This window comes from Atractosteus spatula, chromosome 1 (genome assembly GCF_055471065.1).
Source record: "Atractosteus spatula isolate fAtrSpa1 chromosome 1, fAtrSpa1.hap1, whole genome shotgun sequence".
In the NCBI taxonomy this organism is placed as follows: domain Eukaryota; kingdom Metazoa; phylum Chordata; class Actinopteri; order Semionotiformes; family Lepisosteidae; genus Atractosteus; species Atractosteus spatula.
Window position 1 is genome coordinate 2186949 of NC_142706.1, and position 23234 is coordinate 2210182.

The 23234-nt window shown below is 41.2% G+C and overlaps 2 protein-coding genes across 5 annotated transcripts in view; both read left to right on the top strand.

The window, feature by feature from the left end:
* micu3a (mitochondrial calcium uptake 3a) overlaps positions 1-6050 on the top strand; it is a 38587-nt gene extending 32537 nt beyond the window's left edge. For all 4 annotated transcript variants that reach the window (XM_088920007.1, XM_088920016.1, XM_088920024.1 and 1 more), the window contains 4 exons: positions 564-672; positions 952-1109; positions 2826-2894; positions 4098-6050. In XM_088920007.1, coding sequence (XP_088776133.1) covers positions 564-672; positions 952-1109; positions 2826-2894 — 336 coding nt within the window. In that variant the 3' untranslated portion in view covers positions 4098-6050. The remainder of the gene's footprint in view (positions 1-563; positions 673-951; positions 1110-2825; positions 2895-4097) is intronic.
* A 2407-nt stretch (positions 6051-8457) lies between these two features.
* Positions 8458-23234, top strand: part of zdhhc2 (zDHHC palmitoyltransferase 2) — a 29337-nt gene continuing 14560 nt past the window's right edge. Inside the window, exons 1-7 of the mRNA XM_088920037.1 lie at positions 8458-8802; positions 18384-18410; positions 18954-19048; positions 20137-20257; positions 20710-20779; positions 20895-20927; positions 22755-22875. Of these exons, the coding sequence (XP_088776163.1) occupies positions 8658-8802; positions 18384-18410; positions 18954-19048; positions 20137-20257; positions 20710-20779; positions 20895-20927; positions 22755-22875 (612 nt within the window). The 5' untranslated portion in view covers positions 8458-8657. The remainder of the gene's footprint in view (positions 8803-18383; positions 18411-18953; positions 19049-20136; positions 20258-20709; positions 20780-20894; positions 20928-22754; positions 22876-23234) is intronic.

The following is a 23234-nucleotide window of genomic DNA, read 5'->3' on the forward strand; positions in this document are numbered from 1 at the left end:
CCCTTCAGTCCATCGAGCTTGTTTGGTTACAAGTAGCTAATCAATCCCAGGATCCAGAGAGGTCTTGAAAGAAGCCAGGGTCTTGGCTATGTAGCTCCTTCCAGATTCCCACTACCCTCTGTGTAAAGAAGACCCTCCTGGTCTCAGTTTAAAATGCACTTCCACATAGTTCCCACTTCTTCCTCTGGTTTGTGGTTCTCTGTTGTTTCTGATGAAAGTTAATTGTTGGCTTTGTTAGCACCTTTGAGGATTTTAAATACTTGACTACTTGACTCACTTCAAGACAAAAAAAAACCTGAGTTTTTATTCTGTCAGCATATGGCTTTCCTTTGAGCCAGGAAGTGTGTCTGTTTGCTCTTTGTTGTAGTGGTGCATAGATCTTGCATTAACCTGCGGAGGTTTAGTCATACCATTGTATAAACAAGTGTTTGGCTTAAAAACCTGGAAGCTTTTAAAAGTATTTTTTATATGTGATGAATTTTTTAAAACCTTTGAATTGGTAAGAGATGGAACGCAGAAATCTAAAAGATGTATTTTCCCTTTTCATTTCTTTTTCTTTGTAGGGGATCACATTTGATGAGTTCAGATCATTTTTCCAGTTCCTGAACAACTTGGAAGATTTTGCAATTGCGATGCAAATGTACAACTTTGCAAACCGGTCAATCGGTCAAGGTTTGATTTTAATTTTCTCTTTCAGTCTTTCACAGTCAGATTCTTTGTGGCTATTGCATGTATTTTGCTTTTGTTCGAATCTGTTGCTCTTACAGTTGTGTGTTTTATAATCTGTAATGTGTTCTTTTTTAATTTAACTTGGTTTACCACCTGTCCTGAGTACTTTCTCAGATGGACAACATGCAGTTTGTTGTTTGTCTGCTTTCCAGTTTTTAAATTTCTTCTAGGACCGGGAAAAAAATGAAACCGCGTATTTTTTTCTAAATGTGATCCGTACAGATGAGTTCAAGCGTGCAGTTTATGTGGCCACAGGACTGAAACTCACGCACCACCTGGTGAACACAGTGTTCAAGATCTTCGATGTGGACCGTGACGACCAGCTGAGCTACAAGGAGTTCATTGGCATCATGAAGGACAGACTGTACCGCGGTTCTCGGGTAGGGATGGACAATGTGTGGTGCAGTGTTGTGTACATTTGTTTTACCTTGCTTTTACAGTGTTATGGGAGAGAGATGGGTAATGATCTTGTAAACAGCTTGAGAACGTCTCTAGTGGGTTTTAATGGAAACCATAATCCAAAGCATGCATTCAAGGTGTGAACAGTAGCACCACTTCACTGACCGGGCCCTTATCTTAAACCACGATGTACTGTGATGTTTAAACTCTCAAGGCCACTCCAGCCTCTTGCTGAGCATCTTCTCCTTTGGTCTTCCTTGTGAAAACAATCGTGGTGTTAATGCACAGTGAACCAGCAGTAATTTATAGTAATTCAGATCACAATTTCTATTTGTTTTTAAATTGCAAACCCAGGATTACCTGATTTGTTTCCCTAGCCACAAAATGAATCAGGAAGTTATAATAATTTAAACATTTACCATGTCATCTCTGGAGTTCACAGTTTTTTAACATCATATAGCACATCACCTTTAATCTTACTTTTACTTAATTCACCTGTGTTACCTGTTTAAATTGACAAATGCAAATTTATTTAGTAAAATTACAGAATAGGAAACTGAGAAAAAATACTGGTTTACTAAACCACAAATCATGTTTTAAGCACTTCCCACTTGAAGTGTTTCCCAAAGTTAAGAAAATTGTATCTCTGCACTCAAAGACTAAGTTGTGTTGTTGAGAGGAAGAATAGCTGTGCATGTTGCACACTCGGTTCCTGTTTAAGGTGCCGTGCTTCCATCTAGTGGTGGGGATAATTATTGCAAGTGAAAGGCTGCTTCTAATACTGCAGATTCGGAATGCATGATTATTATAAACTTTTTGTTTATAAAAGTGGCTTCTCAAATCAGCTTACAGAAGAAAATGGGAAGAGGTAGCAGAATTAACCAGTTAATTAATTAGAATCCAAAATTAATTTATAAGAATCCAAAAGAGATTCTAATGAATTTCAGTGAGGGTTTGGAATACATTGGAATACAATACATGCTTTATTCATTTATAAGAATCCAAAAGAGATTCTGATGAGTTACAGGGAGAGTTTGGAAGAGAGAAAGAAAGCAAAGAGGCAGACTCAGAGCCACTTAAATAAAAGCCCTTCTAAAGAAGATAGATTTAAGCCTAGATTTGAACGAGCTCGTGGCAGGTGACTCTCCGATATCCTTGAGGTTTGGGGTGCAGCATGAGAAGGCCCTGTCACCCCTAGGCAGTAGAAGGCCTTGGGGGACAGACAGCAGACCAGATGAACGGAGGTTGCGAGGTGGGAAGTAGGACAATAGTAAGTCAGACAGGTTTTCATTTCTGGAGAGATGCAGTTTGCTACATGACTCTTTGAGCAATGAGTCTGCATAGTCTTTGCACCTCATGAATCACACCTGGATGCAGGCAACAGCTGTTCTTTTAAATCTTAAAGAGCCCCACTGACTTACCTTTTCCTGTGCACTCTTGTCTTCCTGCCCTGCATTTGTGCTGCTGGGTGTCTGCATCATCTTAATTAAGTGCCCCCGGTGGTGCTATGGCAGGAGAGTGCTCCAAATCTAACCCTTGAATGCAATAGAAATGCGAACATGAACACTGTGCTTTGCCAGCTTCACAGTTAATGAAAGAGATCCTGTGTTTTCCTCTTTCCCTGCCTGTCTCTGGTGCCACCACGGCTTCACTCTGCATCACTGGCCTCTGTCCTCTTCCATGCTTCTGCCGTGCAGGGGTACAAAACTGTAGAGCGGTACACTACCTTCAAATCCTGTATGAAAAAGGAGCTGCTCAGCAGATAAGTAAGTTCTCTTTGTGAGTGATTCTGCTCTCTGCACCCATGTTAAATCACAGGAGGAGGCCTCCCGCCGTTTAACATGCTTTCAGTTCGTGCCTGAACGCCGTGTCCCTCTCCAGACACCTCGGCCTGAGTCAGCTCAGTTCTGGGGGCGCAGTGACCGGTGCTGCACATCAGGGCTCTTCTGCTGCAGTGGAGGAAGCAGAAAGTAAAAAAAAAAGAAAAAATGCATTAGGTGATTCATCACATACAAGTTACCAACGAGAGGAGCCATTCGAACCATCTGGCCCGTTTTACAGACAGTCGCTTACTGATCCCATGAAAGAAACCAGGATATCGGTTTCAGTAGCTGGGCTGGGTAGGAGCCTTGTTCCACGCACCCACAACCCTTTGGGTAAAGAGGTGCCTCCTGCTCTCAGTAATAAATCACTCCCAGAGCCGGTATAAATAAGTCATGAACTCTGTCGTAGGTCGTGTTTGGTTCCTCAAGTTTGATTGCTTAGAAAACAAAAGTTCTTTATGTTGAAGTCAGAATTGTGCTCCATTTTTAGTGTGTTGGGATAGTTTTCAAATTTCTCTGTGCATACTTCTATTAATTTATAAGAATCCAAAAGACATTCTGATTTACCTATAGATTTCACCTTACTAAATCTCACCACTTATATCAGTCGAATCAGGTTGCTCTACTTTATTTCTCATTGTACAGACTCCCATATTACAGCATTACATGTGGTTACTGCCTTAATGTACTCTACACCCTCGTAGCCACGCAGTATTTACATCTAAGTGTGGGCAGCACAAAGGTATTTATGATCCCAACGTTTCAGACCTTTGCTTTTTTATCAGCATCCTGACGGGAACGTTAGTACCCAAACAGCGTGTGCTGTTCTCACAGTGCACTTGGAAACCATCCCGCTAGGCGCTAGTGGTGACGGTCATGCTGACACTGCGTTTCTCTTTTGTGTCCGGACAAGCGCTCCGTGCGCCGCGCTCCCTAGATAACCCACAGCCTGTCCTGATACCGCCGAACGCTTTGTAGGCAGTGCCCAGAGCAGGGGTTTAAAAGGACCAAAAAAAAAAAAGTGCATTTTCAAATTTGCCAGATTGTCAGAAGGGAACCGTCACGGGTATAGTTGGAACGAAACTGCTTTCATTCAGTTCGTAGTAATGATTTTTTCCCCCCCCCTGTGAAATTCCTCTCCGCCAGGCGAAGCCATCGAGCGGTGTGTCTGCCTTCGCCGCGTGCGTGCGAGTCCAAGTCCGCAGACAGGTGGGAGAGCTGTGGAGGAGATTTCAGAAGAAAGTGTGACGGGTTTTTCCAAGACGAATTGACGGGCGCATTGCCTTTGATCTCCCTGAAGGCGCAGCCGCTCTACAGCCGAAGCTCTTCTGAAATCCTGGGGCTTCGTGACTCAGTCTCTCGCCTGGGCTTCAAGCGCGAAGCTGTGCAATTCTGCTACGCTGGGAGTTCACAAACTATCTTCTTCAAAAATATCTACACCTTAAATTACGGTTAACCGAGACCATTATTTTGCCCTTTCCCTCCCCCCAAAGCTTTATTTCAGCAATTGTCTTTTCTACTCACGTTACATGATTGCAAGCGATGATGATGGGCTGGTCTCTGCAGAGGGCGTTTGTAAATAGAACTACCAGAAGAAAATGTGCTCAGAATATTTTGACATCCGTTTAGAGCATTTAGAGATATTGTTTAATCGCAGCGGGATTTTACTGTTTGAAGGTATGGTAAGAATCGACACGTCCAAGCTCTAAATTCTTAATTTCACTTTTGGCATCAGTAAAACTTAGGCAAGAAAGAAAGCTAACTGAGGAATTGAAGCTCCTCTGATGAATTCTGCAACGTCTCTGAAAATGTGCTTATTGCGGTATCCCCCTGAACTCATCTGCTGGGGCGTCTCGAAACGCGGCTCCCTTTTGCCTGCTGTTTCTTCCGTGCACCGGCCAGCCCTGTCAGTTTAGAGAAAGTTACAGAAGCAACGTTAAGCTCAGGGCCCGCCCGTATGTGCTGAATGTTGAACACCCGCGCGGTGGTTGTTATAATTGTTTTAATTATGCTACAGTTTAAGTTATTTATTAAACTTCTAAAGTCTTTTTTTTTTTACATTAAACAACCACAGAAGAATGAGTTTTTCTATGTGCCTTGTTGCTGCTCTGATGCATTATAACAAGGGCAGTTGTCATTAGTTGCAAAGCTTAGCCAGCATAAATCCAGATAGTCTGTCTATAGGACACACACATTCCTTACACACGGAGGGCTTAAAGATCACCACTTAAAGATCAGCTTTAGAGGCTCGGCACGTTCACTTATGACAATGCAATATTTATTTTCCTCTCAAGTCTTAAACTATTGTGAAATTGTTTTGCATGCATGCATTAGAGTACATGCAGCTTAAAGAACATAACCATATTTTCTAATATCTACAGATTGATAGAGATTTTATCATTTAAACACTAAAAGTGTGTTTTAGCATTTGTCTACTGTTTTTGCATTGTTACAGTTATACTTTAGTATACTGTATGTGCTTTTATTTTATTCTTACAATTCTGCTGTAGTATATGTGTTCTACATATTTTAAGGCATTGTTTCTGCCTCTACTTTTAAAATAGAGTCCTCAGGGCTTATAGGTTTGTATAAGAGTGCAGAGGTTTGCTCATTGGCATAGAAGTATATTGCTCTGCTAATATACTTTTTCTGCTATATATCTGCTGTATGTTTTCTTAACAGCAGCCTTGAAAAACCTGTGAGAACATTTTCTTGCTAAAACATTTATCAGGTAAAAGTATGCATGACAAAATTACATTTTATATTGGGGTTGGATACACATGGTTGTACATACAGAATTGGACAAATAATGGGAAAATATAAATAGATTTAAGTGCTTCTTTAAGCATTAGTGTTTATTGATACTTTCTCTCTTAATTTCTCATATTCGCCATTTATATTTGTCGAGGTCTGTGTCTCACGCATGTAGCCACCTTCTTTAAAGCAGTGTGAATTGTATGCTTAGAATGCTGCAAAACGTGACAGCTAAACATTTTAAACATTTCGTAAAACTGTCACTTATACATGAAAAGGAATGTTACTCCCAAAATGTGTTGCACTCTCTGCATGAATAAATTATTTTGAAAGTCCGTTAAATGAGTCTTTGTTCTTAAGGGGATACTTTTGTCTAACAAGGCTTAAGGCCGGAAAAACTAAAAAAAAAAAAACTTTGTTTCCACATTTTCAGATTTATGGTCTTCATACATTCGGAATGAGGAAAGCAAGAAAGATTGGACCCCGTTCGTCTTTCTGCTGGAGGCCTTTTGAGTGAAGCTGAATTACAGCCCTGCAGGACTGTATTTATCTGCTGTCATGTGGTTCACTTATTCCATTTCCACGTTTTTTCTTTTCCACGAGCACAGTTGGGAGATGATCTCCGGCAGTATTGGACAGCATATTCATGTTCACGTTAGGTGTTGTTATTTTGATGAAGATGAACTGAAATACAAAGCTCTGTGTTTTCTTTTTCAGGAACACATCCAATATGCCAGACGTAAAATGTGTAAAATAGCTGGTGGGGTAATAGTTTATTGTTAGAATGTCACGGCATCCTGCAGATGGCTGCTGTGTCTTGTAAGGACTATGACGAGAAGGCCAGGGGTTCCCCAGACTCAAACTCACACACAGCACGTACACCTTCACTGTTGTCTGCTCCCCACTTCCTAGACCTTATTTTTACAAAAACCTCACAACTCTTTCCGCTGGGGTCTGACTGGCTCGTCCTCATGTGCTGTCTCTCCTAAAGCAGCATCTGATGAAACAAACCAGGCACTGGACCATAAACAAACCTCGGACGCAAACGTGGAGCTGGTCAGCTGCAGGCTGCGGAACTGTGATTGCGCCTCTGTGACAGAGACATAGAGAGTCAGATATGCTACCTACGGGGGTCAAAGGGCACTCCAACAAACTGGCACACAACTTCACTGGCTGGACAAGCCATAAGCAATAACTGCTGTTACCTGTTACCTACCAGACCTGATGTTTTACTGGGGCGGTGTCCTGAATTTTAAAGCAGTACAGAGGGGCAGGGTTTGTGCTTTCTCAGTGTGAAGAAAGAGTGAACAATTTAATTCATTCATTCAATAATTAGCACTTGTAAATAGATGTGTGTGAATCTTTCCCTACCAAACCCTTACAGGATTCTACCACGTCTAAGGAGCGTCCCATGTTTTATGGGAATATGACCTAAGAAAGCTTACATAAGACCACGCCGTGTGCCCAAACTACCTTGTACTCATTTGGTACTCAGTAGTTATTCGATCTCATCCAGCCATGCCTTGAAAGAGTCCGGGGTATCGGCTTCAACACCGTTCTTGGGCAGATTGCTCCAGACCTTCACACTCCTCTGGGTAAACAAGTGCCTGTTGTGCTTGGGGTCTCTGGGTTTTTGATTGCACATCTGCGTAGTCTCCACTTGTGCCCCTGGTTCTTGTTTCCCTGGTTCTTGTTCGTTCTGTAGAAATCCACTGGGTTGACAGCATCAGGGCCCTTGAGGATTTTAAACACTTGTAAGCAGGTCTCCTCGCAGTCTGCCCTGTTTGAGACTAAAGAGATTCCATTCAGGGGGGCTGTAAAGACTTGGCAGATTGGCTCTTCCCTCGGCGTGCTGATGTGAGGGGCCTCGCAGGAGATGGAATTGCTAGGAGCGCCTGCTTCTCGGTACACCGCTGAAGGCAACAGCAGACCTGGCTAATGTCTGCCAGTTTGGACTGCCTGAAATTCACAGGTAGAGGTTCGAGGACAAAGATAAACCAAGCCTGGCCACAGAAAGTCACTGAATCACTGTATCACACACCAGAGCTACACCATCTTCTGTGGGCTGAGACTTCCCATATCTTCACAGACATCTGGGACTACCTAATGAGACTGATGTTACACATCACCTCTGTAATCACCTCTGAAACACAGCCTGCCTGCTGCTGGGTGTTCTTTAATGCTTTGGTAGGATATTAGGATATGAGGACATGACTCATATGCCCACTTGTCCTCAAAGAGAGGTGAACTGTTATTTCATACATGTATTCATTGTTCCATAGCTCGCACAGCTGTAACAGCTCCTTCACAACCCTGGACTGTATCGTTGCCTTTTTCGCTCAGGCCAAAAGAAGGCAGAAAACGTGGTGTCTTGATCGTCCAGTTCCGGGCACGAAACGCTGCCATTCACTCCGTTTTGGGCATTTCAGACGACTTTCAGGCAACTGAGCTGGTCCCACAGGAGCAATCATCGGTAAAAATACCGTACTCTTGGCGAGGTGAAGAAATATTAGTGCTGTACTGCTATCTGTACGCTCCCCTAGATCCTTGATAGTGAAACGACAGCCTTGAGACATTTCGGAGAAACTACGGCATCTTCACATACGCTTTTATTTGAAAAACAACTCCCCCTTCTTTTTTTCCTCTCCCCCCTTTTGGTCGCAGCTAGAGGATGCGGGCAGCAAGGGACGTGGCTGTTGTCCGGCAGATGCGGGGGGCAGCATCCGAGGGACGTCATGGCAACAAGCCTAGAAGGGGCGGTCCTGCCCACTTAACACTGCGAGCACCGGAGCCGGGCGCGGAGCCGCAGCGCCGGGAGAGCCGCGGAGGAGAGCGACGGATCTGGAACAGCGGAAGGGGGGGAGGGAAAACCCGACTACATTTTTCTGCTGGCTGGACGCTGTCTCCCAGCACCAATGCAGTGAGGAGAAGCTGTTGACTTAGCTTAGTTTTATGGTGTCCAAATTGAAGATGGCGCCGTCGGGCTCGGGCGGTATAAAGCGGAGATGTCAGAGAGTTTTGTATTGGATCCCGGTCCTCTTTATCACCATCATAGTGGCTTGGTCCTACTACGCCTATGTTGTCCAGCTCTGCATAGGTAAGGCTCAGACAAGCAGTCACGTTGTGGGACCGCAAATCCTGAACCTGCCCGAGTGCGCTTCAGGCTCGCTATCAGCCCTGAATATGCGCGCAGTTAGCAATGTCAGATGCGCACGGTGTCACACAGATGTTACACATTGACGAATTTGGGAATTGATTCAGCTGTACAGCGTGCGAGGCTATAGCTGTTAACGAAAAACACCGTTGGGTGGATTGAATGTTTAGTGCGCAGTAATGTTGGACTGCCAGAGACTGAATGGCTTTTTTTTTAGTTACAGAAGCATGACAGGGAATAAACTTGAGGAAAAGGGGGAAAAAAAGTGTTGCGAGGATGGATTAACAAAAAAACAAAACAGAAACACGGAGCCCCAGCAACGTTACACTCTGTAGACAGATTGTACAACTGGAGCCTCAGGGGTTTGCAATAAGAGAGCGCTCCAAGTCGGATACGACCCAATATTTAATTTCGTAAGGACTTCATTAACGTGCTGGCGAGGATTATTAGTAGTAAGCGAGCAGGCGGTGGAGTCTCCCCTGTCGGTTTCTGAATGCCCCACCGATGGGCAGTGCTTTGTTATTGATTTTCCCCGAGGTGCCATTCTCGTTTGTTTTGCTGTGAAATTAACGAGAATTCTGCCACTGTAGCAAGAGACCATACGAAGCACAACGATGTCCTTTAAAATTATTTTTACATCAGGCCTGTAGTATTTTGCGATGAAAAATCCAATTTCTTGTGTATATCGAAGCGATCGAACAGGGGACAATTAATGTGTCCAAGTTATTCGCCATATTAGCGACATTTGTATTCTGGTTTGAAAATGTTATAAAACAACTGTTTTTTTTTGAAAGAGTACGTCAATAAATGAACTGAAGTCAATGTTGATTTCGTCAGCTTTGTCTTTAAAATATTTTGTAAGTTATTCGTTACAGATGTTACTATCTAAAACATAGGTTTACTCAGGTTTTGAGTGTTATTATATTTAAAGTAACCAGCTTGAATTTAGAGTATGCAGAACACGTTTGGTGCTCAACAGCAATGCATTTTAATTTCGAGTTGAACTTCAGTTTGTCATGTCAACATTCAGAAGAGTTTATCTGTTGTAATAAAGTTCTGTTTCTGAGTCTTGAAATGAGCTTTATAATTGCTATGTGGAACAGGCAAACGACTTAAATGTTGCGTTGATTGATGTGAGAAAAGGTGGTTCATTTCCTTTTTTCATCAAAGTTAAAAGGTTAGCGAACATAATACAAGAATAATTGATCACTGAACCCCATGCAATTAGGACGTTTTGCAGATTGTGATGTGCAGTTCAGTCTCTGTTGTATGTATTGTGGAATTATTGCCAGATCGCTCATTCATGTATAGAAGCATAGCTTCATTTTTAATGTTCTAAGACTAAGACTAATGTTCCAGACACCTGGCTTTCCTTTAGCCAGTTCGGCAATGGAATAGTGTTGACGCCATCACAATTTTCATGTTCCTTTATGTTAATTGGATCAGTTTAAATATCACATTTTTTTCAGTTGACTGTCTAGATGTTTCAAGGTGATTAAAGTGGTATGATCACAATGTTGAAAAAATTCTAAGGAGCTTTGAATTTTTGCTTTCAAGCACACCCTGAAATGTAGAGTATTCAGTGCACCAGTATGACCAAAATCTGACATTTATTACAGGTAATGGTTACATCAAATTCATTAACATCTTAGTGTGTAGTGTATGTTTTATAATGACAGAAACCTTCTTCAGGGCTTCTCAGATCCTCTCATATATCCTTTGTGTTGTGATTTAAAAATATGTTTCAGATTATTTAATTGAACTCCAGCCTTAAACCAAAATTTAGACATTTTGAACAGCTTTCTGTGCTGCAACTGTAAAATATTTTAAATGTGCTTTGCAATTTTTTATAAACAATGTCAATACTGCAACATTACAGCACAGGCACACAACTAAAATATTTGATTAGTCAAATGTTTAGTTTAATTAAGGTTTCAATTAAGCAATTAGTCCAGTTGGAATATAAACCAGCATATATAGAGGCAAGTTTATGCAAGGCTGTTTGGGGGATGTAGTGGTGCTTGTTCTACAAAAAGCAAAAGTTGTAGTTGTAATTATAGTTGAAGTTGAAGATGTAGTTGTAGTTGCCTAACAAAATTATTCAGCGACTTCCTATGGTGTCTCATTATGTGGTATAATGATAATTATACCACAAAATGATGTATAACCATTTGGTAAACTTGATACTTTATTAAAAACAACTTTTTAATATTAAATAGTAAACATTCTTATTTTTTTAATATTAAAAAGGGGTTAGATTAGTTACAGTAAAAGTCATCAAAAACTAAGGAGGATAAAGTTGAAGTATACCGATTGCATCGATATTCAGACCCATGAACTGATTTTTCAGTTGAGTTCAGTTTGGCTGCAAGTTCATCTCCAGGCCTTTTCGGGTCTCTGCCAACTTTGCACATGTGCTTTATGCAATGTTTGTCCATTCTTCTTGTCAGATTTGCTCAGGCCCTCTCATAGTGGTTGGGGACTGCTTAAAGACAGTTGTTTTCAGGTCTTTCCACAGATTCTCAATAGAATCAGGACTTTGACTTGGCCCGCTCAATGACATTTGCACATTGCAGTGTAGCTCTGGCTCACTGTGCCAATGAAAGGTGAAATTGTGTCCCAGGTGTAGGTCAGAAGCAGGTTTTCCTCTAGGATTTCCCAGTACTTTGCTCTATCTGCAGCATGTTCCCCTCAGCCTTGACAAGCCTCCCAGCCCCTGCTGATGAGAAGCAGAACAACTGTACAGTATATCATAGCGCTGCCACCGGCACACCTGACATCAGGGATGGTGGTGACTGACTGGTGCACTATGATGGGTTCGTTTCAGATGTAACTCTTTGCATTTATGCCAAAATGTTCAAATTTGACCTTGTCTGAGAACAAAACCTTTTTGCTACTGTACATGTTGGTGGTATCATTTAGGTGCTTTGTTGCAAACCCTGTGTGGGAAGTGAATGTTTTTTTTGTCAGTTCCATACAAGTCCACTCTTTAAGTGACTGGGCTGTTGTGTCCCATGGCCATTATCTCCCATCTCAGCTACAGAACTGTCAGCTGTTGTGTGCAGGAGGAGTTATGTTTAATGACTAAGAGATCTCGAAATGAAAAACACAACGTGATCCACTGCAGTTTACACAGTTAAATGTAATTCTTCATTCTGTGCTTTTTACACGTACATCTTTTCTTAAGAGAATAAAGTGGTATGGAGGCCACTCTTCACACAACATATCTACTTTAATTTTTAAAATAACAAATCTTCAAGTCATTACACAAATTGACCTACATAAATTAAATATTCTTTGCACAATGAGAATACACAAGGTTGCGCTCAGGGACTGGTTTGGCTGTAAAAAGCTCTGATCTAGTTAAATCCTTGAGCACTGCCTGAAACAAGAGAACTATTCTTCTAGCAGATGACCAAGCATAACCCTGCCTTCTGCAGAAATCACAGTAAATAGCCTACTCTCCTCAGTGCTTTTTATAAAATATTAGATTTGCATTATTCAAGGAGTCTCCAGGGAGTCTCTGGGGAGTGTCAGAGTGATTTAGACTCTATTTTTTTTTATTCTAAGCAACATATAATAATTGTTTGGTCTGTTGCTGTAGGCTCGAAGGCCTTGCAGGTGGTGATACTTTATCCAGCAATGCGCTGAGAGTTCTTGTGGGATCACAAAGGAACATGCTGTGCTCATGGTTCCCAGATTCTGAATCTGCTGCCTTTATCCTTCTCAATCAAATGGCTGCCCATCATGCTGTCCAGTTCAGAAGGTGAAAAGGAGTGTTTTTACAGTCTGTTTGTCAGCTTGCAGCTGCTTGATGCCCTTTCATCTGCTCATTTCGTCTCTTGTTCATAATGTGGAGATGAAAATGGACCAGGTGAATGTGGGGTTGCAGTACAAGCCCTGACGTCATTAAAGCTGCTGTCCGAAAATGAGTCTGTTCATGATGCCGAGGCAGGCCTGCACAGTCAGACGATGAGGAGGAACAATTCCCAGTAGCAACGCTGGCAAACATACGACTGGCCAACAAAATGTGAAAATGAGCATGGAAATGTTGGGATGCAGGTTGCTATCAAGCAGATCAATGCGCATTTCATTTTTGCCTTTCGCCTTCTAAATCTCCAATCCAATCTCGAAATGCAAAAAAACCCCAAGAATGTATATGACTTTTAATGCACGAGAATTACAGCTCTGATAGTTACATGCAAGCCTTTGCAGACATTAGTGTTGACATCCTCTATACTATCAACAGTATGCAGTGCTGTATATAGGTGCAGGGTGAGTGTACCTGTGCACAAGCAGAAGGAGAGTGGTGGGAGACAGTCAGGCTGGTAGTTCAGACAGGCCTTGGGATATCTAGCTGTAGTTTATGGCATTGTTGGATGTTCCTGTGCTGAATCGGACAATTTCAGAAAGGGATGAAAGTGATGACACAAAAGCAAACAGAAAAGCAGGTGTAGTAGTTCCTAGTGATCAAACGTTATCGCAGATTCAGTTAAAAGTATAGTGAAAGACAAAAGGTTTTCCAGAATCCCCTGTCAGGAGCAGAGGTGGCATCACTGTTTTGCATTAAGATCGCAGAAAGTGTTTTTAATGTTTTTTTTTTCTAATGAGCAATTTCAGAAACTATATATGCAAAATGAATAAAGTAGCAACAAAATCAAATAAAACTGCACTCTATATGGTACCACAGGCTTGTAGACATGGAGCTCTGTGTTCAGTGGGTATCTACAGCAAGAAATGTTTGCTGCTGTACATTCAGTTCAGTCCTGTTCAGTTTCCTGTGCTAATTAATTTGTTTTCCGAAGACTGAGAGGCAAATACATCCTCACGCCCGTTTTGCTGTTTGTTATTGAGAGCAGAGTGAACTAAAAATATCCAGTCTCTTAGGACTGGCATGAGTATTGGGAGATATGCAGTTTTATTTCCACGAGACAGCAGAATCTGTGTAGTCAGGGGAGTCTTTCAGGCTGCTTCTTCCCCAGGGACTCTTGAAAACGACATCACATTCACAGGCGTGCGCACCCCTCCCGCAGAGCAGGAGATATCTGATTTCAGGCAGGGCTTCACCGTCGCACACAGGGAGAACTCTGGAGGGAACAGGCAGCTGCCGAGGGTAGGATTGGCGCAGTCTTGCATCATAGTGTGGTGCCAGCCGGAGGACGTGAGGTGGAAAGTGCTTGCAGGGCACCTGGGTGGGCAGTCGTGTGGCAGACTGTCTCACAGTCACCTGGAGGCCCAGATGCACCGAGCCAGAAGTGTCACCTGTACACCCTGGGGCTTACACCCGAGGTGCACCACCTGTGTCACGGGTGCACGGCTCAGATACCCCCCCGACTCCCACCCCCTGAGCCATCGTTCCTCCGCCGGAAATGCGGTATGAAAATGCACGGACTGCAGTACGTGTTCAGCCCAATACTTGTGTTGAGGTTTGTTTGGATGCTTGCAGGCGGTCTAGTGGTCACGGTGTTTCCAGAGGGGTCAAGGCTCAATTTAAATGCCCACGGGGATTGAGCCAGGGCGTGGCTCATAGTCAGCCTCCCTGTGGTCGCTCTGTGGCAGAACAATGCTGGCCGGTGCTTTCTGAGTGGATTGTAAAGAACAGGAATGACTTGCTTTTTCCTCCTGATGGACGTCTCTAGTAATAATTCGTTACAATGTTATTTTATCACTGCTGTTCAGGGCTGATTTCAGATTGCTGTTACTGCATTAATGTGTCAGTGCAAATGGAGCTCTTGGCTATGAACAGAATGGCCTCCTTTCATTTGAATCCTTACTCATGCTCTTGCTGTTTCTGAAGAGAAGAATGATATACAGGATACTGAAGTACGTCTGCTTAAGCAAGGAAGATGTGCTAGTGAAATAAGTCATTTCAGATTTTTGATGTGTTGCCATTTAATATGCTTCAGTGTTTTGTTTCATTTTTTTTGTTATTGTTGAGCTGGTTTCTTTGGAAAGAATTTCCAACTGAGTCTTTTCTGTTTAATAATAAAACTTCTGTCTTTTAAGGCTCACTTCATCTCCCGTCTGATTTAGAAAGATTTTCCATTCGTTATGGAGAAGGGCTTCCTCTGAAATTATTTTGCTGGAGGGAAGAACAGACAATGGTCTTCCTTGAGCTCTCCTAGTTTCAAACTAGTACAGCGGGTTATTTATTGGAACATGCACAGCTCCAGATTGCACTGTGATCTGAGGCTTGCCTTGAATAATGGAGGAACATGCCTGCAGACAGCGTCTCCAGAGCACAAGACGTGATCCGATATGGCTGTGTTATTCTAAACAGCAGTGCAGTCGAATGGATGTCACAACACAAGCTGACAGCATTCCTCTTGTTTCTTAGTGTATACATTTTCTTACTAAATGCCATGATAGCTAGCTGCTACCTCTTCTAAAACTTACTGGGCGGAGCGGTGGCACTGTGGCTGGAAGGTTGCCTGTTCAAATCCCACGGCCGGCAGAGGAATCCTACTCCATTGGGCCCCTGAGCAAGGCCCTTAACCCCAACTGCTCCAGGGGCGCTGTATAAATGGCTGACCCTGCACTTTGACCCCAAGCTTCTCTCCCTGTCTGTGTGTCTGTCTCGTGGAGAGCAAGCTGGGGTATGCGAAAGACGAATTGAAAAGGTTGCTTAATGATGTGCAGGGCATTGTTTGGATCTATATACAGTATATTACCAAACAGTCATCTATTGAAGCTACTGACACCCTGCACCTGGAATTGATATATTTCTTATATTCTAACTTATTTAGTCAACTTTAACTCAGTAAAGAACAAACTCTGAGATCTAGATACCATGATTTTACTTGACTGTTTCTTAAACAACTGTTCTATCAGAGAAATTCTTTGAGATCTGAAAAGTCCAGAGAACCCCTTAATGTCCTGGGTAAGACTGATCTCCACTGGAGATAGGAGACCACTGTGGCATTTTGACCAGTCCAGCTCCCTGTTCTCACTGCTCTTACAGCATGAAAACTGTACAATAGGAAGATAATTTGCTCAGCCATGTTTTAAGTTATATTTAACTTATTTTAATTGGTTTTCAACTAACATGGGTCGTAATATCTTCATGATAATGTGTGATGTAGCATCATTTAGAGTTATGGAGGACAATCTCTACAGCAGAAGTAATGTTGTCCCCAAGCACAGGGATCTCTTCAATAAGGCTTGTTTTGGCTGGCTTGGAAAGTGTGCTGTTCTTCTGTGTGCTGGGAAACCATTTTCAAAAAGACAAAGGATGAAACAATCCACTTATCACAACCATTTCCTCAACCGCTTCTGTCTCTTAAACGATATCCAGGATGAGAAAGACAGAGGATTAGTCTTGTGTTGTGTCTGGGAATTGCTACAATTATGTGAATTTTTCACAGACTTTTAAAATGATAAAATGAAACTAGAATTATTGCAAAAGTTATTTTAAAAAACTTGAAATATGGGGTCTTTGCAATCAACTATGACCATTTTCTTCCTTTTAATGGTATTATAAGACAGAAGGGATATGTGAGCACGTCCTCTCTAGAGGTTCTTCGCATACCCTCCTGCTATACTGACAGTGATGAATGAATACTATTGAGTTTTATTTCCATAGTCTTAGAATATTTTGAAAATATAATTCTGACAACACAGGCTTACATCTAAGTGAGAACGCACAAAGTGTATATTGATATTCCACAAAATCAAACAAACTGCAACAGATAAAGCATCTTTATTTTGTGAGTGAGTGTGTCCATAAGTACTGGTATTACAGTGGGGTTCCTACAGTGTGACTCTAATCCAGGAAAGACACTAAAACATTTGTTGTGACATATTTTCTGTTTACAAGTATGTGGATTATAATAAACATCCTGTAGAGCAACCATGTTTTACTTGTTTGCTCTACATTTTCTGTTTGTCATTTTACTGTTTTACATGGTGTCAAGTGACTCCAACAGCGGACAGAAAAATAGGTCAAGCAGAGATTGCTCCAGGTTACACAGTTATCCAGGCAGACAATACGATTAACTCTGTCGTTGCACTAAAAGGATAATTGACCTTGCATTCATATGCAATTATCTTTGTATCGTGCCATTTATCGATGTACTGAAGCTACGTAGATGAATTATCCTTTAAAATATCCTGAAAAATATTGCCTATTCTAACACATCAAGATTTTCTGTAAAGGAACAAGTAAAGCTAATTTCTAGTAGGCAGCTGCACCAGCAGACATAGGCTGCAAAAGAAGACAAGAAACACAACGTTTTGGCTGTGGAGCCTTCTTCAGGTATCAAACCTGTGTTTCTTTCCTTCTCCTTTCAGCAGGAATAAATCTTTACTTGCTCCTTTGAAGCTTATTTCTATGCTGAAAAGTATAAAGAAGTCAAAACTCACTGTTTCACCTATGGAGTTTTCTCCACAGTTCAATTAAATTGTCGTTTCTGTGTTTCCTGTTGGGGTGCTGGTTTAAACTCTTTCCCTGATAGTGACTGGTACAAGGCTGTTGGGCATTTAAAAAATGTGTGCAGCGCTTTCAGAAATCAGCACAGACTTATCCTGTATGCATCTCAAGAAGTAGTATCAATATGCATAAGTAGTTCAGGTGGGGAGCTGCGTCAGCATGCATAGGCTGCAAATGAACAAGTAATAGGTTTATTCCATGCTGAAAAAAAGAAGAAAGAGAACACAATGTTTTGGCCGTGGAGCCTTCTTCAGGTGTGACAGTAGGCCAAAACGTGTTTTCTTTCTTCTCTTTTCAGCATGGAATAAACCTATTACTTGTTAATATGCATATGTATGTCATGTGCATTGAAAATTAAAGTTTTACTCCAAAAACTACAAAATAATGAAAAGCTGTGCTGTGTAGAAATCTGGTGTGTAAATTTGGAAACCCCGATGCAGTGAATGAGCAGTGGGTGTCGAGTCCAACTCGCTAAATAAAGCATCTGTCATTCACTTGCTGGTCTGCACCATGGCTTCTTTTAGTGATCGCGGTGAAAACAGGAAGTGTACTCTACAAAAAGGTGCTTTATATTTTTTAGTAGCATCATGATTGTATGAGAACTCAGCATTATTTCTTGGATCCAAAGGGAAATCTTCTGGCTTCTGTCCTTCAGCTTTTACATCTGTTACCTGGAGATCAAGTCAAAGGCTGAGACACACGATCTGGTCTTGGATAATTAATGGGCTCATTGTGAGACTGCATGTCACCTGTCTTGCGCTGTTAAATTCAGGGACAGGTAGATTGGCTTTGAGTTGGCATTTTTAGTGTTTTTACTGTGGAAGTACTAAAGAGATGAGGTGAGCAGTAGTTAGAGGTGTGCTGCTTGTGCCAGTTTGGAAAGCAAATTATTGATATGCATATAATTATTGATCTGAAAATAATAAAATATTAATAGTATCAACAAAAGGCGTATCATCCAATTTATTTCATTTAGCACCAAGGGTAATCAGTCTTTTTATTTTATCTTGAATTCAGAATTGTTCTTCTGTTTGCACGTTAAAGAGAGCAGAAAGAAGAACAGAAAATGTAATCGTATTTCTCTCGTTTCTTTCAGAGTCAATGGAAAATACTGGAGAAAAGAGTAAGTCATTGTGTGTACCCCGACTCGCACCCTTTGCTTGCTGAGTTAGACTCCAGCTTCCCCTATGACCCTGTACTGGAAATAACATTAGAAAATTGATGGATGTATTAATTAATAGTAAATGTATATGCATTGCTAAAGTCTGTTGAACTGAAGCACTGTGCTCTAACACTGCACCCTGGATAGAAAATGGGTAGATTATTTTTAGTTCAAAAATACTTTTAACTACATTCAATCTGAACACTACGATTGAATTGACAATTAGACTTTTCTATGGCCTTATTGCATTTTCACACTGGGTCTAACCATCGCAAAGGTGTTATACTGTATATAATTTTTCTATTCAAAATATTTTTATATCATATTTTTTGTACTCAAATGAAAGCAGTGTGGTGCTTGAGATGCTTTCATGATTTTGTAAACTCCATAAAATTATTTGTCATATATATAGCAATTACTATTACCTCCCCTCAAGAGCTCTGATTAGAATGAACTCCAGTAACAATTCTCTACAATAACATCCATATTTGTCTTGTTTTATAGTTGTTTGCCTTGTAGCGTACCACCTTTTCTTCCTCATGTTTTCTTGGGCCTACTGGAAAACCATCTTCACAAAGCCTCTGAATCCCCTCAAGGAGGTGAGTCAAGCTGGTCTTGCTTTGTGTTATTTATAGCCAGCATGGAAAACAGCAGACACTGACACTCCAGAAACTGAAGAGCTGTACTGTGTGTATGGCATCAGATTTGGCATTTTTTTCTTGCTACTATTCCAATCCGGTAAGACCACAAACAGTAGTGTATTCTAATAGTAGCTGAGGATAGGACTGACATTTTGTATATTCACATGTTTTCTTCCTAGTGAGCACGATGGGAACACTTTGCCTATGATATAACAGACACTGTTTTGGTTGACCTGCGTCTTCTGCTCAGGCATGTGCAGCAGTTATGATCGTAATCATGAAAGCAGGAATATCATTTTAAAATGCTGCTGAAACATGCTGCAATTTGAATGGGATTTTCAGTGGAAAGCTGAATGGAAGGGAAAGCACATTCTGTTACATTACATCCCACAGATGATACATGCTGTTTTTCACTGAACAGCTATATGTGACATACTGTACCAGTACAACAACACATACAGTGTAAAAGAATAATCTGGATTTAAATGATCCTGTATTAGCTTTGAATTGTCAGGAGAGTCAAGAGGGTAACTCTCTGAAAACTGAGCTCTGGATCCTCGCATTCCCTTTCGTTCCAAACGTCTCCTGAGGGAAAGGAATTGAGTTAACTTTTCAGATACGAAGCGTTCTTCCAGAAGCTGACCATCACAAAGCATGTGGAGGCAAAGAGTAAACACAAGCAAAATTAAAGAGCGTGTGAGACCTACATCTTGCTGCTCATTATCTGGTGCGTGTGATGAAGGTATTGGGTTGTTGTTTTGAGGAAAAATATGTCGTAGTTATTCTGTTTAAATGCCGGTCTGATCCCAAGAACCCAATCCAAGCAAAAACAATTTTAGAAAGTATTTTAGGTACAGTACATGACTGACAGACAACTGCAATATACTCACATCGTCAAAATATCTGATTTCCCCACTTAGAACGTCCAAACATTGAAAGAGCCCAGTGATTCTTTTTAGAAATCCCAGCAAAAGGCACCAGGGGTCTCTGCATGTAGAGGCAAGAGGATATTGCTCTTTATTGCTTAATTTCTTTATCGTTTGCAGTTTCATCTGTCGTACACTGACAGAGAGCTCTTGGAGAGAGAAGATCGAGGAGAAGCACAACAGGAGATCCTGAGAAGAATAGCAAAGGATTTACCAATCTACACCAGGACCATGTCTGGAGGTACAGTACCTGCAACTGGAGATTATGTTTGCTACAAGTGTGTGGTGATAAGGTAATTCATTGATTATTGTGGAACAGGATGCACAATGATGGGTGCTCTCAGTAACCGCTCCACTAAACGTTTATGTTTCAGGAGTATGTGCTCACGTGCTATACAGTTCCAGCCTGCCTCTAGGTGACTCTTCCTCTAGGTTTTCTCCAAGGTTATCCTGGTCCACAGGGGAGAGCGCTCATAGTGGTCGGACACCACATGGCACACTTCTGTAGAAATCTACAACGCTGCATAGAAGATCTGGCCATTTCACAATCTTAAGAGAAAATAATTTAAGGGACGTTTTACAACAGGGAAAGGCTTTGGATCGATATGGTATTTCCCTCTTATAAATAACAGCACACATGACTTATTGGTGGTCTAGTTTCTGAAGAGCTCTAACTCACTGCTCTCTCCTCAGCAATCCGATACTGTGACCGCTGTCAGCTGGTGAAGCCGGATCGATGTCACCACTGCTCTGTCTGTGATAAGTATGATCGATATTTGACTTCCTGACATTAGTACCTAATTAATGGGGAATTATTGGTCTGTGATTCATCACTTTTACCATAACGTCAGCAATGACTTGTTCTTTTGCATTTACAGATGTATACTCAAAATGGACCACCATTGCCCCTGGTATGTTCTGTGTTATCATTTTGATCTCCATATACAGTAAATGCTACAAAGAAATGTTATATTTTGTTTCTGGGAGAATAGACCTGGTCAATGCTCGAATCCAAATAGTTCAGGATAGTACCTAACGGTTAAGCATTTACTAATGACTGTAATGATGTTACTACTGTACTTTGCTATAAATGAGCAGGAGTGTGAATGTATTCCTACATGTCATTTATGCATCAGCTCATGACTTTAAGAATGTTACTCAAATAATTAAACAGAAATATTAGTTACCGTTCTGTGCTGTATTAAGGTAAGGTTTAAGTGTTTGAGTGAGAACTTTTGAGTTGTGGAACCAACTGGAGATTACAACTCTGGAAGTAATAGGAATTTAGTTTCTGTTACATGAGTTTTCACCTTATGAGCAGTTTTCAAGGAGAGAATTAAGCTCATGTAACAAGGGATTACTGTAGTTTAAAAGCCTTGTCTGCCTTTGAACAGGTGCAGTTTTCTGACAATATCAAAGCTTATGTCCGGTAATTGTCTAGTTTCTTAATGTCTGTTTAAAATCAGTGGTGGTTTATGGTAATGACAACTGATGAATTGATGAACTGGTAACTGAAACAGTAAAATAATGTAGTAAAATGATGTGAAATGACAAGACAGTCATGATTCGAAACCAGAAACAAGTGTGTGAGAAAGTTCTTGGCCTAGAGAAATATGTCACACCTGATTTATTCACACAGCTCATCATCTTCTGACTCATGTCACTGTTGCTATAAAAAGCATCATTCAATGTCTGAATTCGACTGCTGTGCCCCCTCCATTGTCAATACACAGCTGCAAGGAGCTGAATCTGGAGATACCCCTGTAGTCACCTGGCTACAGAGGTCCATTGACTCTGTAGGGACTGTGTCTTTCTCCCTGGATACACAACCAGGGATGCTCAATACAGTTTTTTTTCAATACGTTCAATACGTTTTTTCTTTATGGTACAGCTTAATACGTTTTTTTTCTTTATGGCAGTAGGGCTGAAAGAAAGATTGGCACACCAGTGTTTCTGTTGCAGTAAATATTGTATTTTTGTTTAAAGAAAAATGTTGTCTGATGACTTTGAGTATAAATGTTGTATAGATTGTCATTCAGATAGATGTTTTTCTCATCCTCTGGGGCAATTTATTGAATATTCTCGAGAATGTTGAGACAAAGCAAAAAGCAACTCCCCTTGCTCATGGTGTATTATCTCACAATTCATCTAGCTCAGCCAGGCCATGTAGAAGAGGGGAGGGAATTTGTACAGATATCTATTTTAAAGTGAATTGTTACCGATAAGGCAAAAGAACGAAGTGACTTCAGCAGAAATCAACTGGAGTGCATTGTAATGCATTGTACTTAGCAACAGCCATTTAAAGGAAAACTTAACTCAAGTTTGACAACCAAGTCACTTTCATCCCAGCTGTGTTAAACTATGTCTTTTCCATCATTTCCCGAAAGCTCTATACCGTATTGCATAAGAAAATGTATTTTTCCTCACTGGACACACACTTCCCCCTCTGCAGCGGCCCCTTGGTCACTCCTCACTCTGCAGGGGGTTCCAGCCCCCTCGTCCTCTGGCCAGGGGGAGTTAAGCCACATGCTCAATACATGTCCTGAAACACTTCATGTTCTTGTGCGTCAGTGTTTCCCGTGAGCCTGTGTTATTAGAAACAAGTGTGTCTGCTTCCCCCGCAGTTGTAGGGATTGTGTGTTCTCTTGTGGGACAGAGCTCGATATCATTGTGTCTTTGTCAAACATGAGATGTACCACACAGTGCATTTTGTCTAATCCCATTCTGTGTTTTGTCAGGGTGAACAATTGTGTGGGATTCTCCAACTACAAGTTTTTCATGCTTTTTTTAGCGTACTCTCTTCTGTACTGCGTATTCATTGCCGCTACAGACTTGCAGTACTTCATCAAATTCTGGACTGTAAGTTTGCCTCTGTCTTCTTGTCATTTCAGCTTATTGTCTGTTAATACTGATTAAAACAGTTAATTTAAAACGGGTGGGAAGCTTATACAGTATGCAGCATGCATTCATTACAAAGAAATTTGTCTGTACATTAAAAAGAAAAAGTGCTTTCTAGTATAGAAATGGTAAATTTCATGAAATGTTGTGAAATGAATGGCTTTTTAAATTCTGATCTTATAAACATGATTTTTTATCTCCTATTTTTCAACATGCAAAGGCTGGTGGTAGCATACATAAACATCTTATTCAATATGTGGTAGGAATCCTAGCAGATCAGTGGCATTGCTTTTGATGAACACTGATTGGCACTGCCTTTT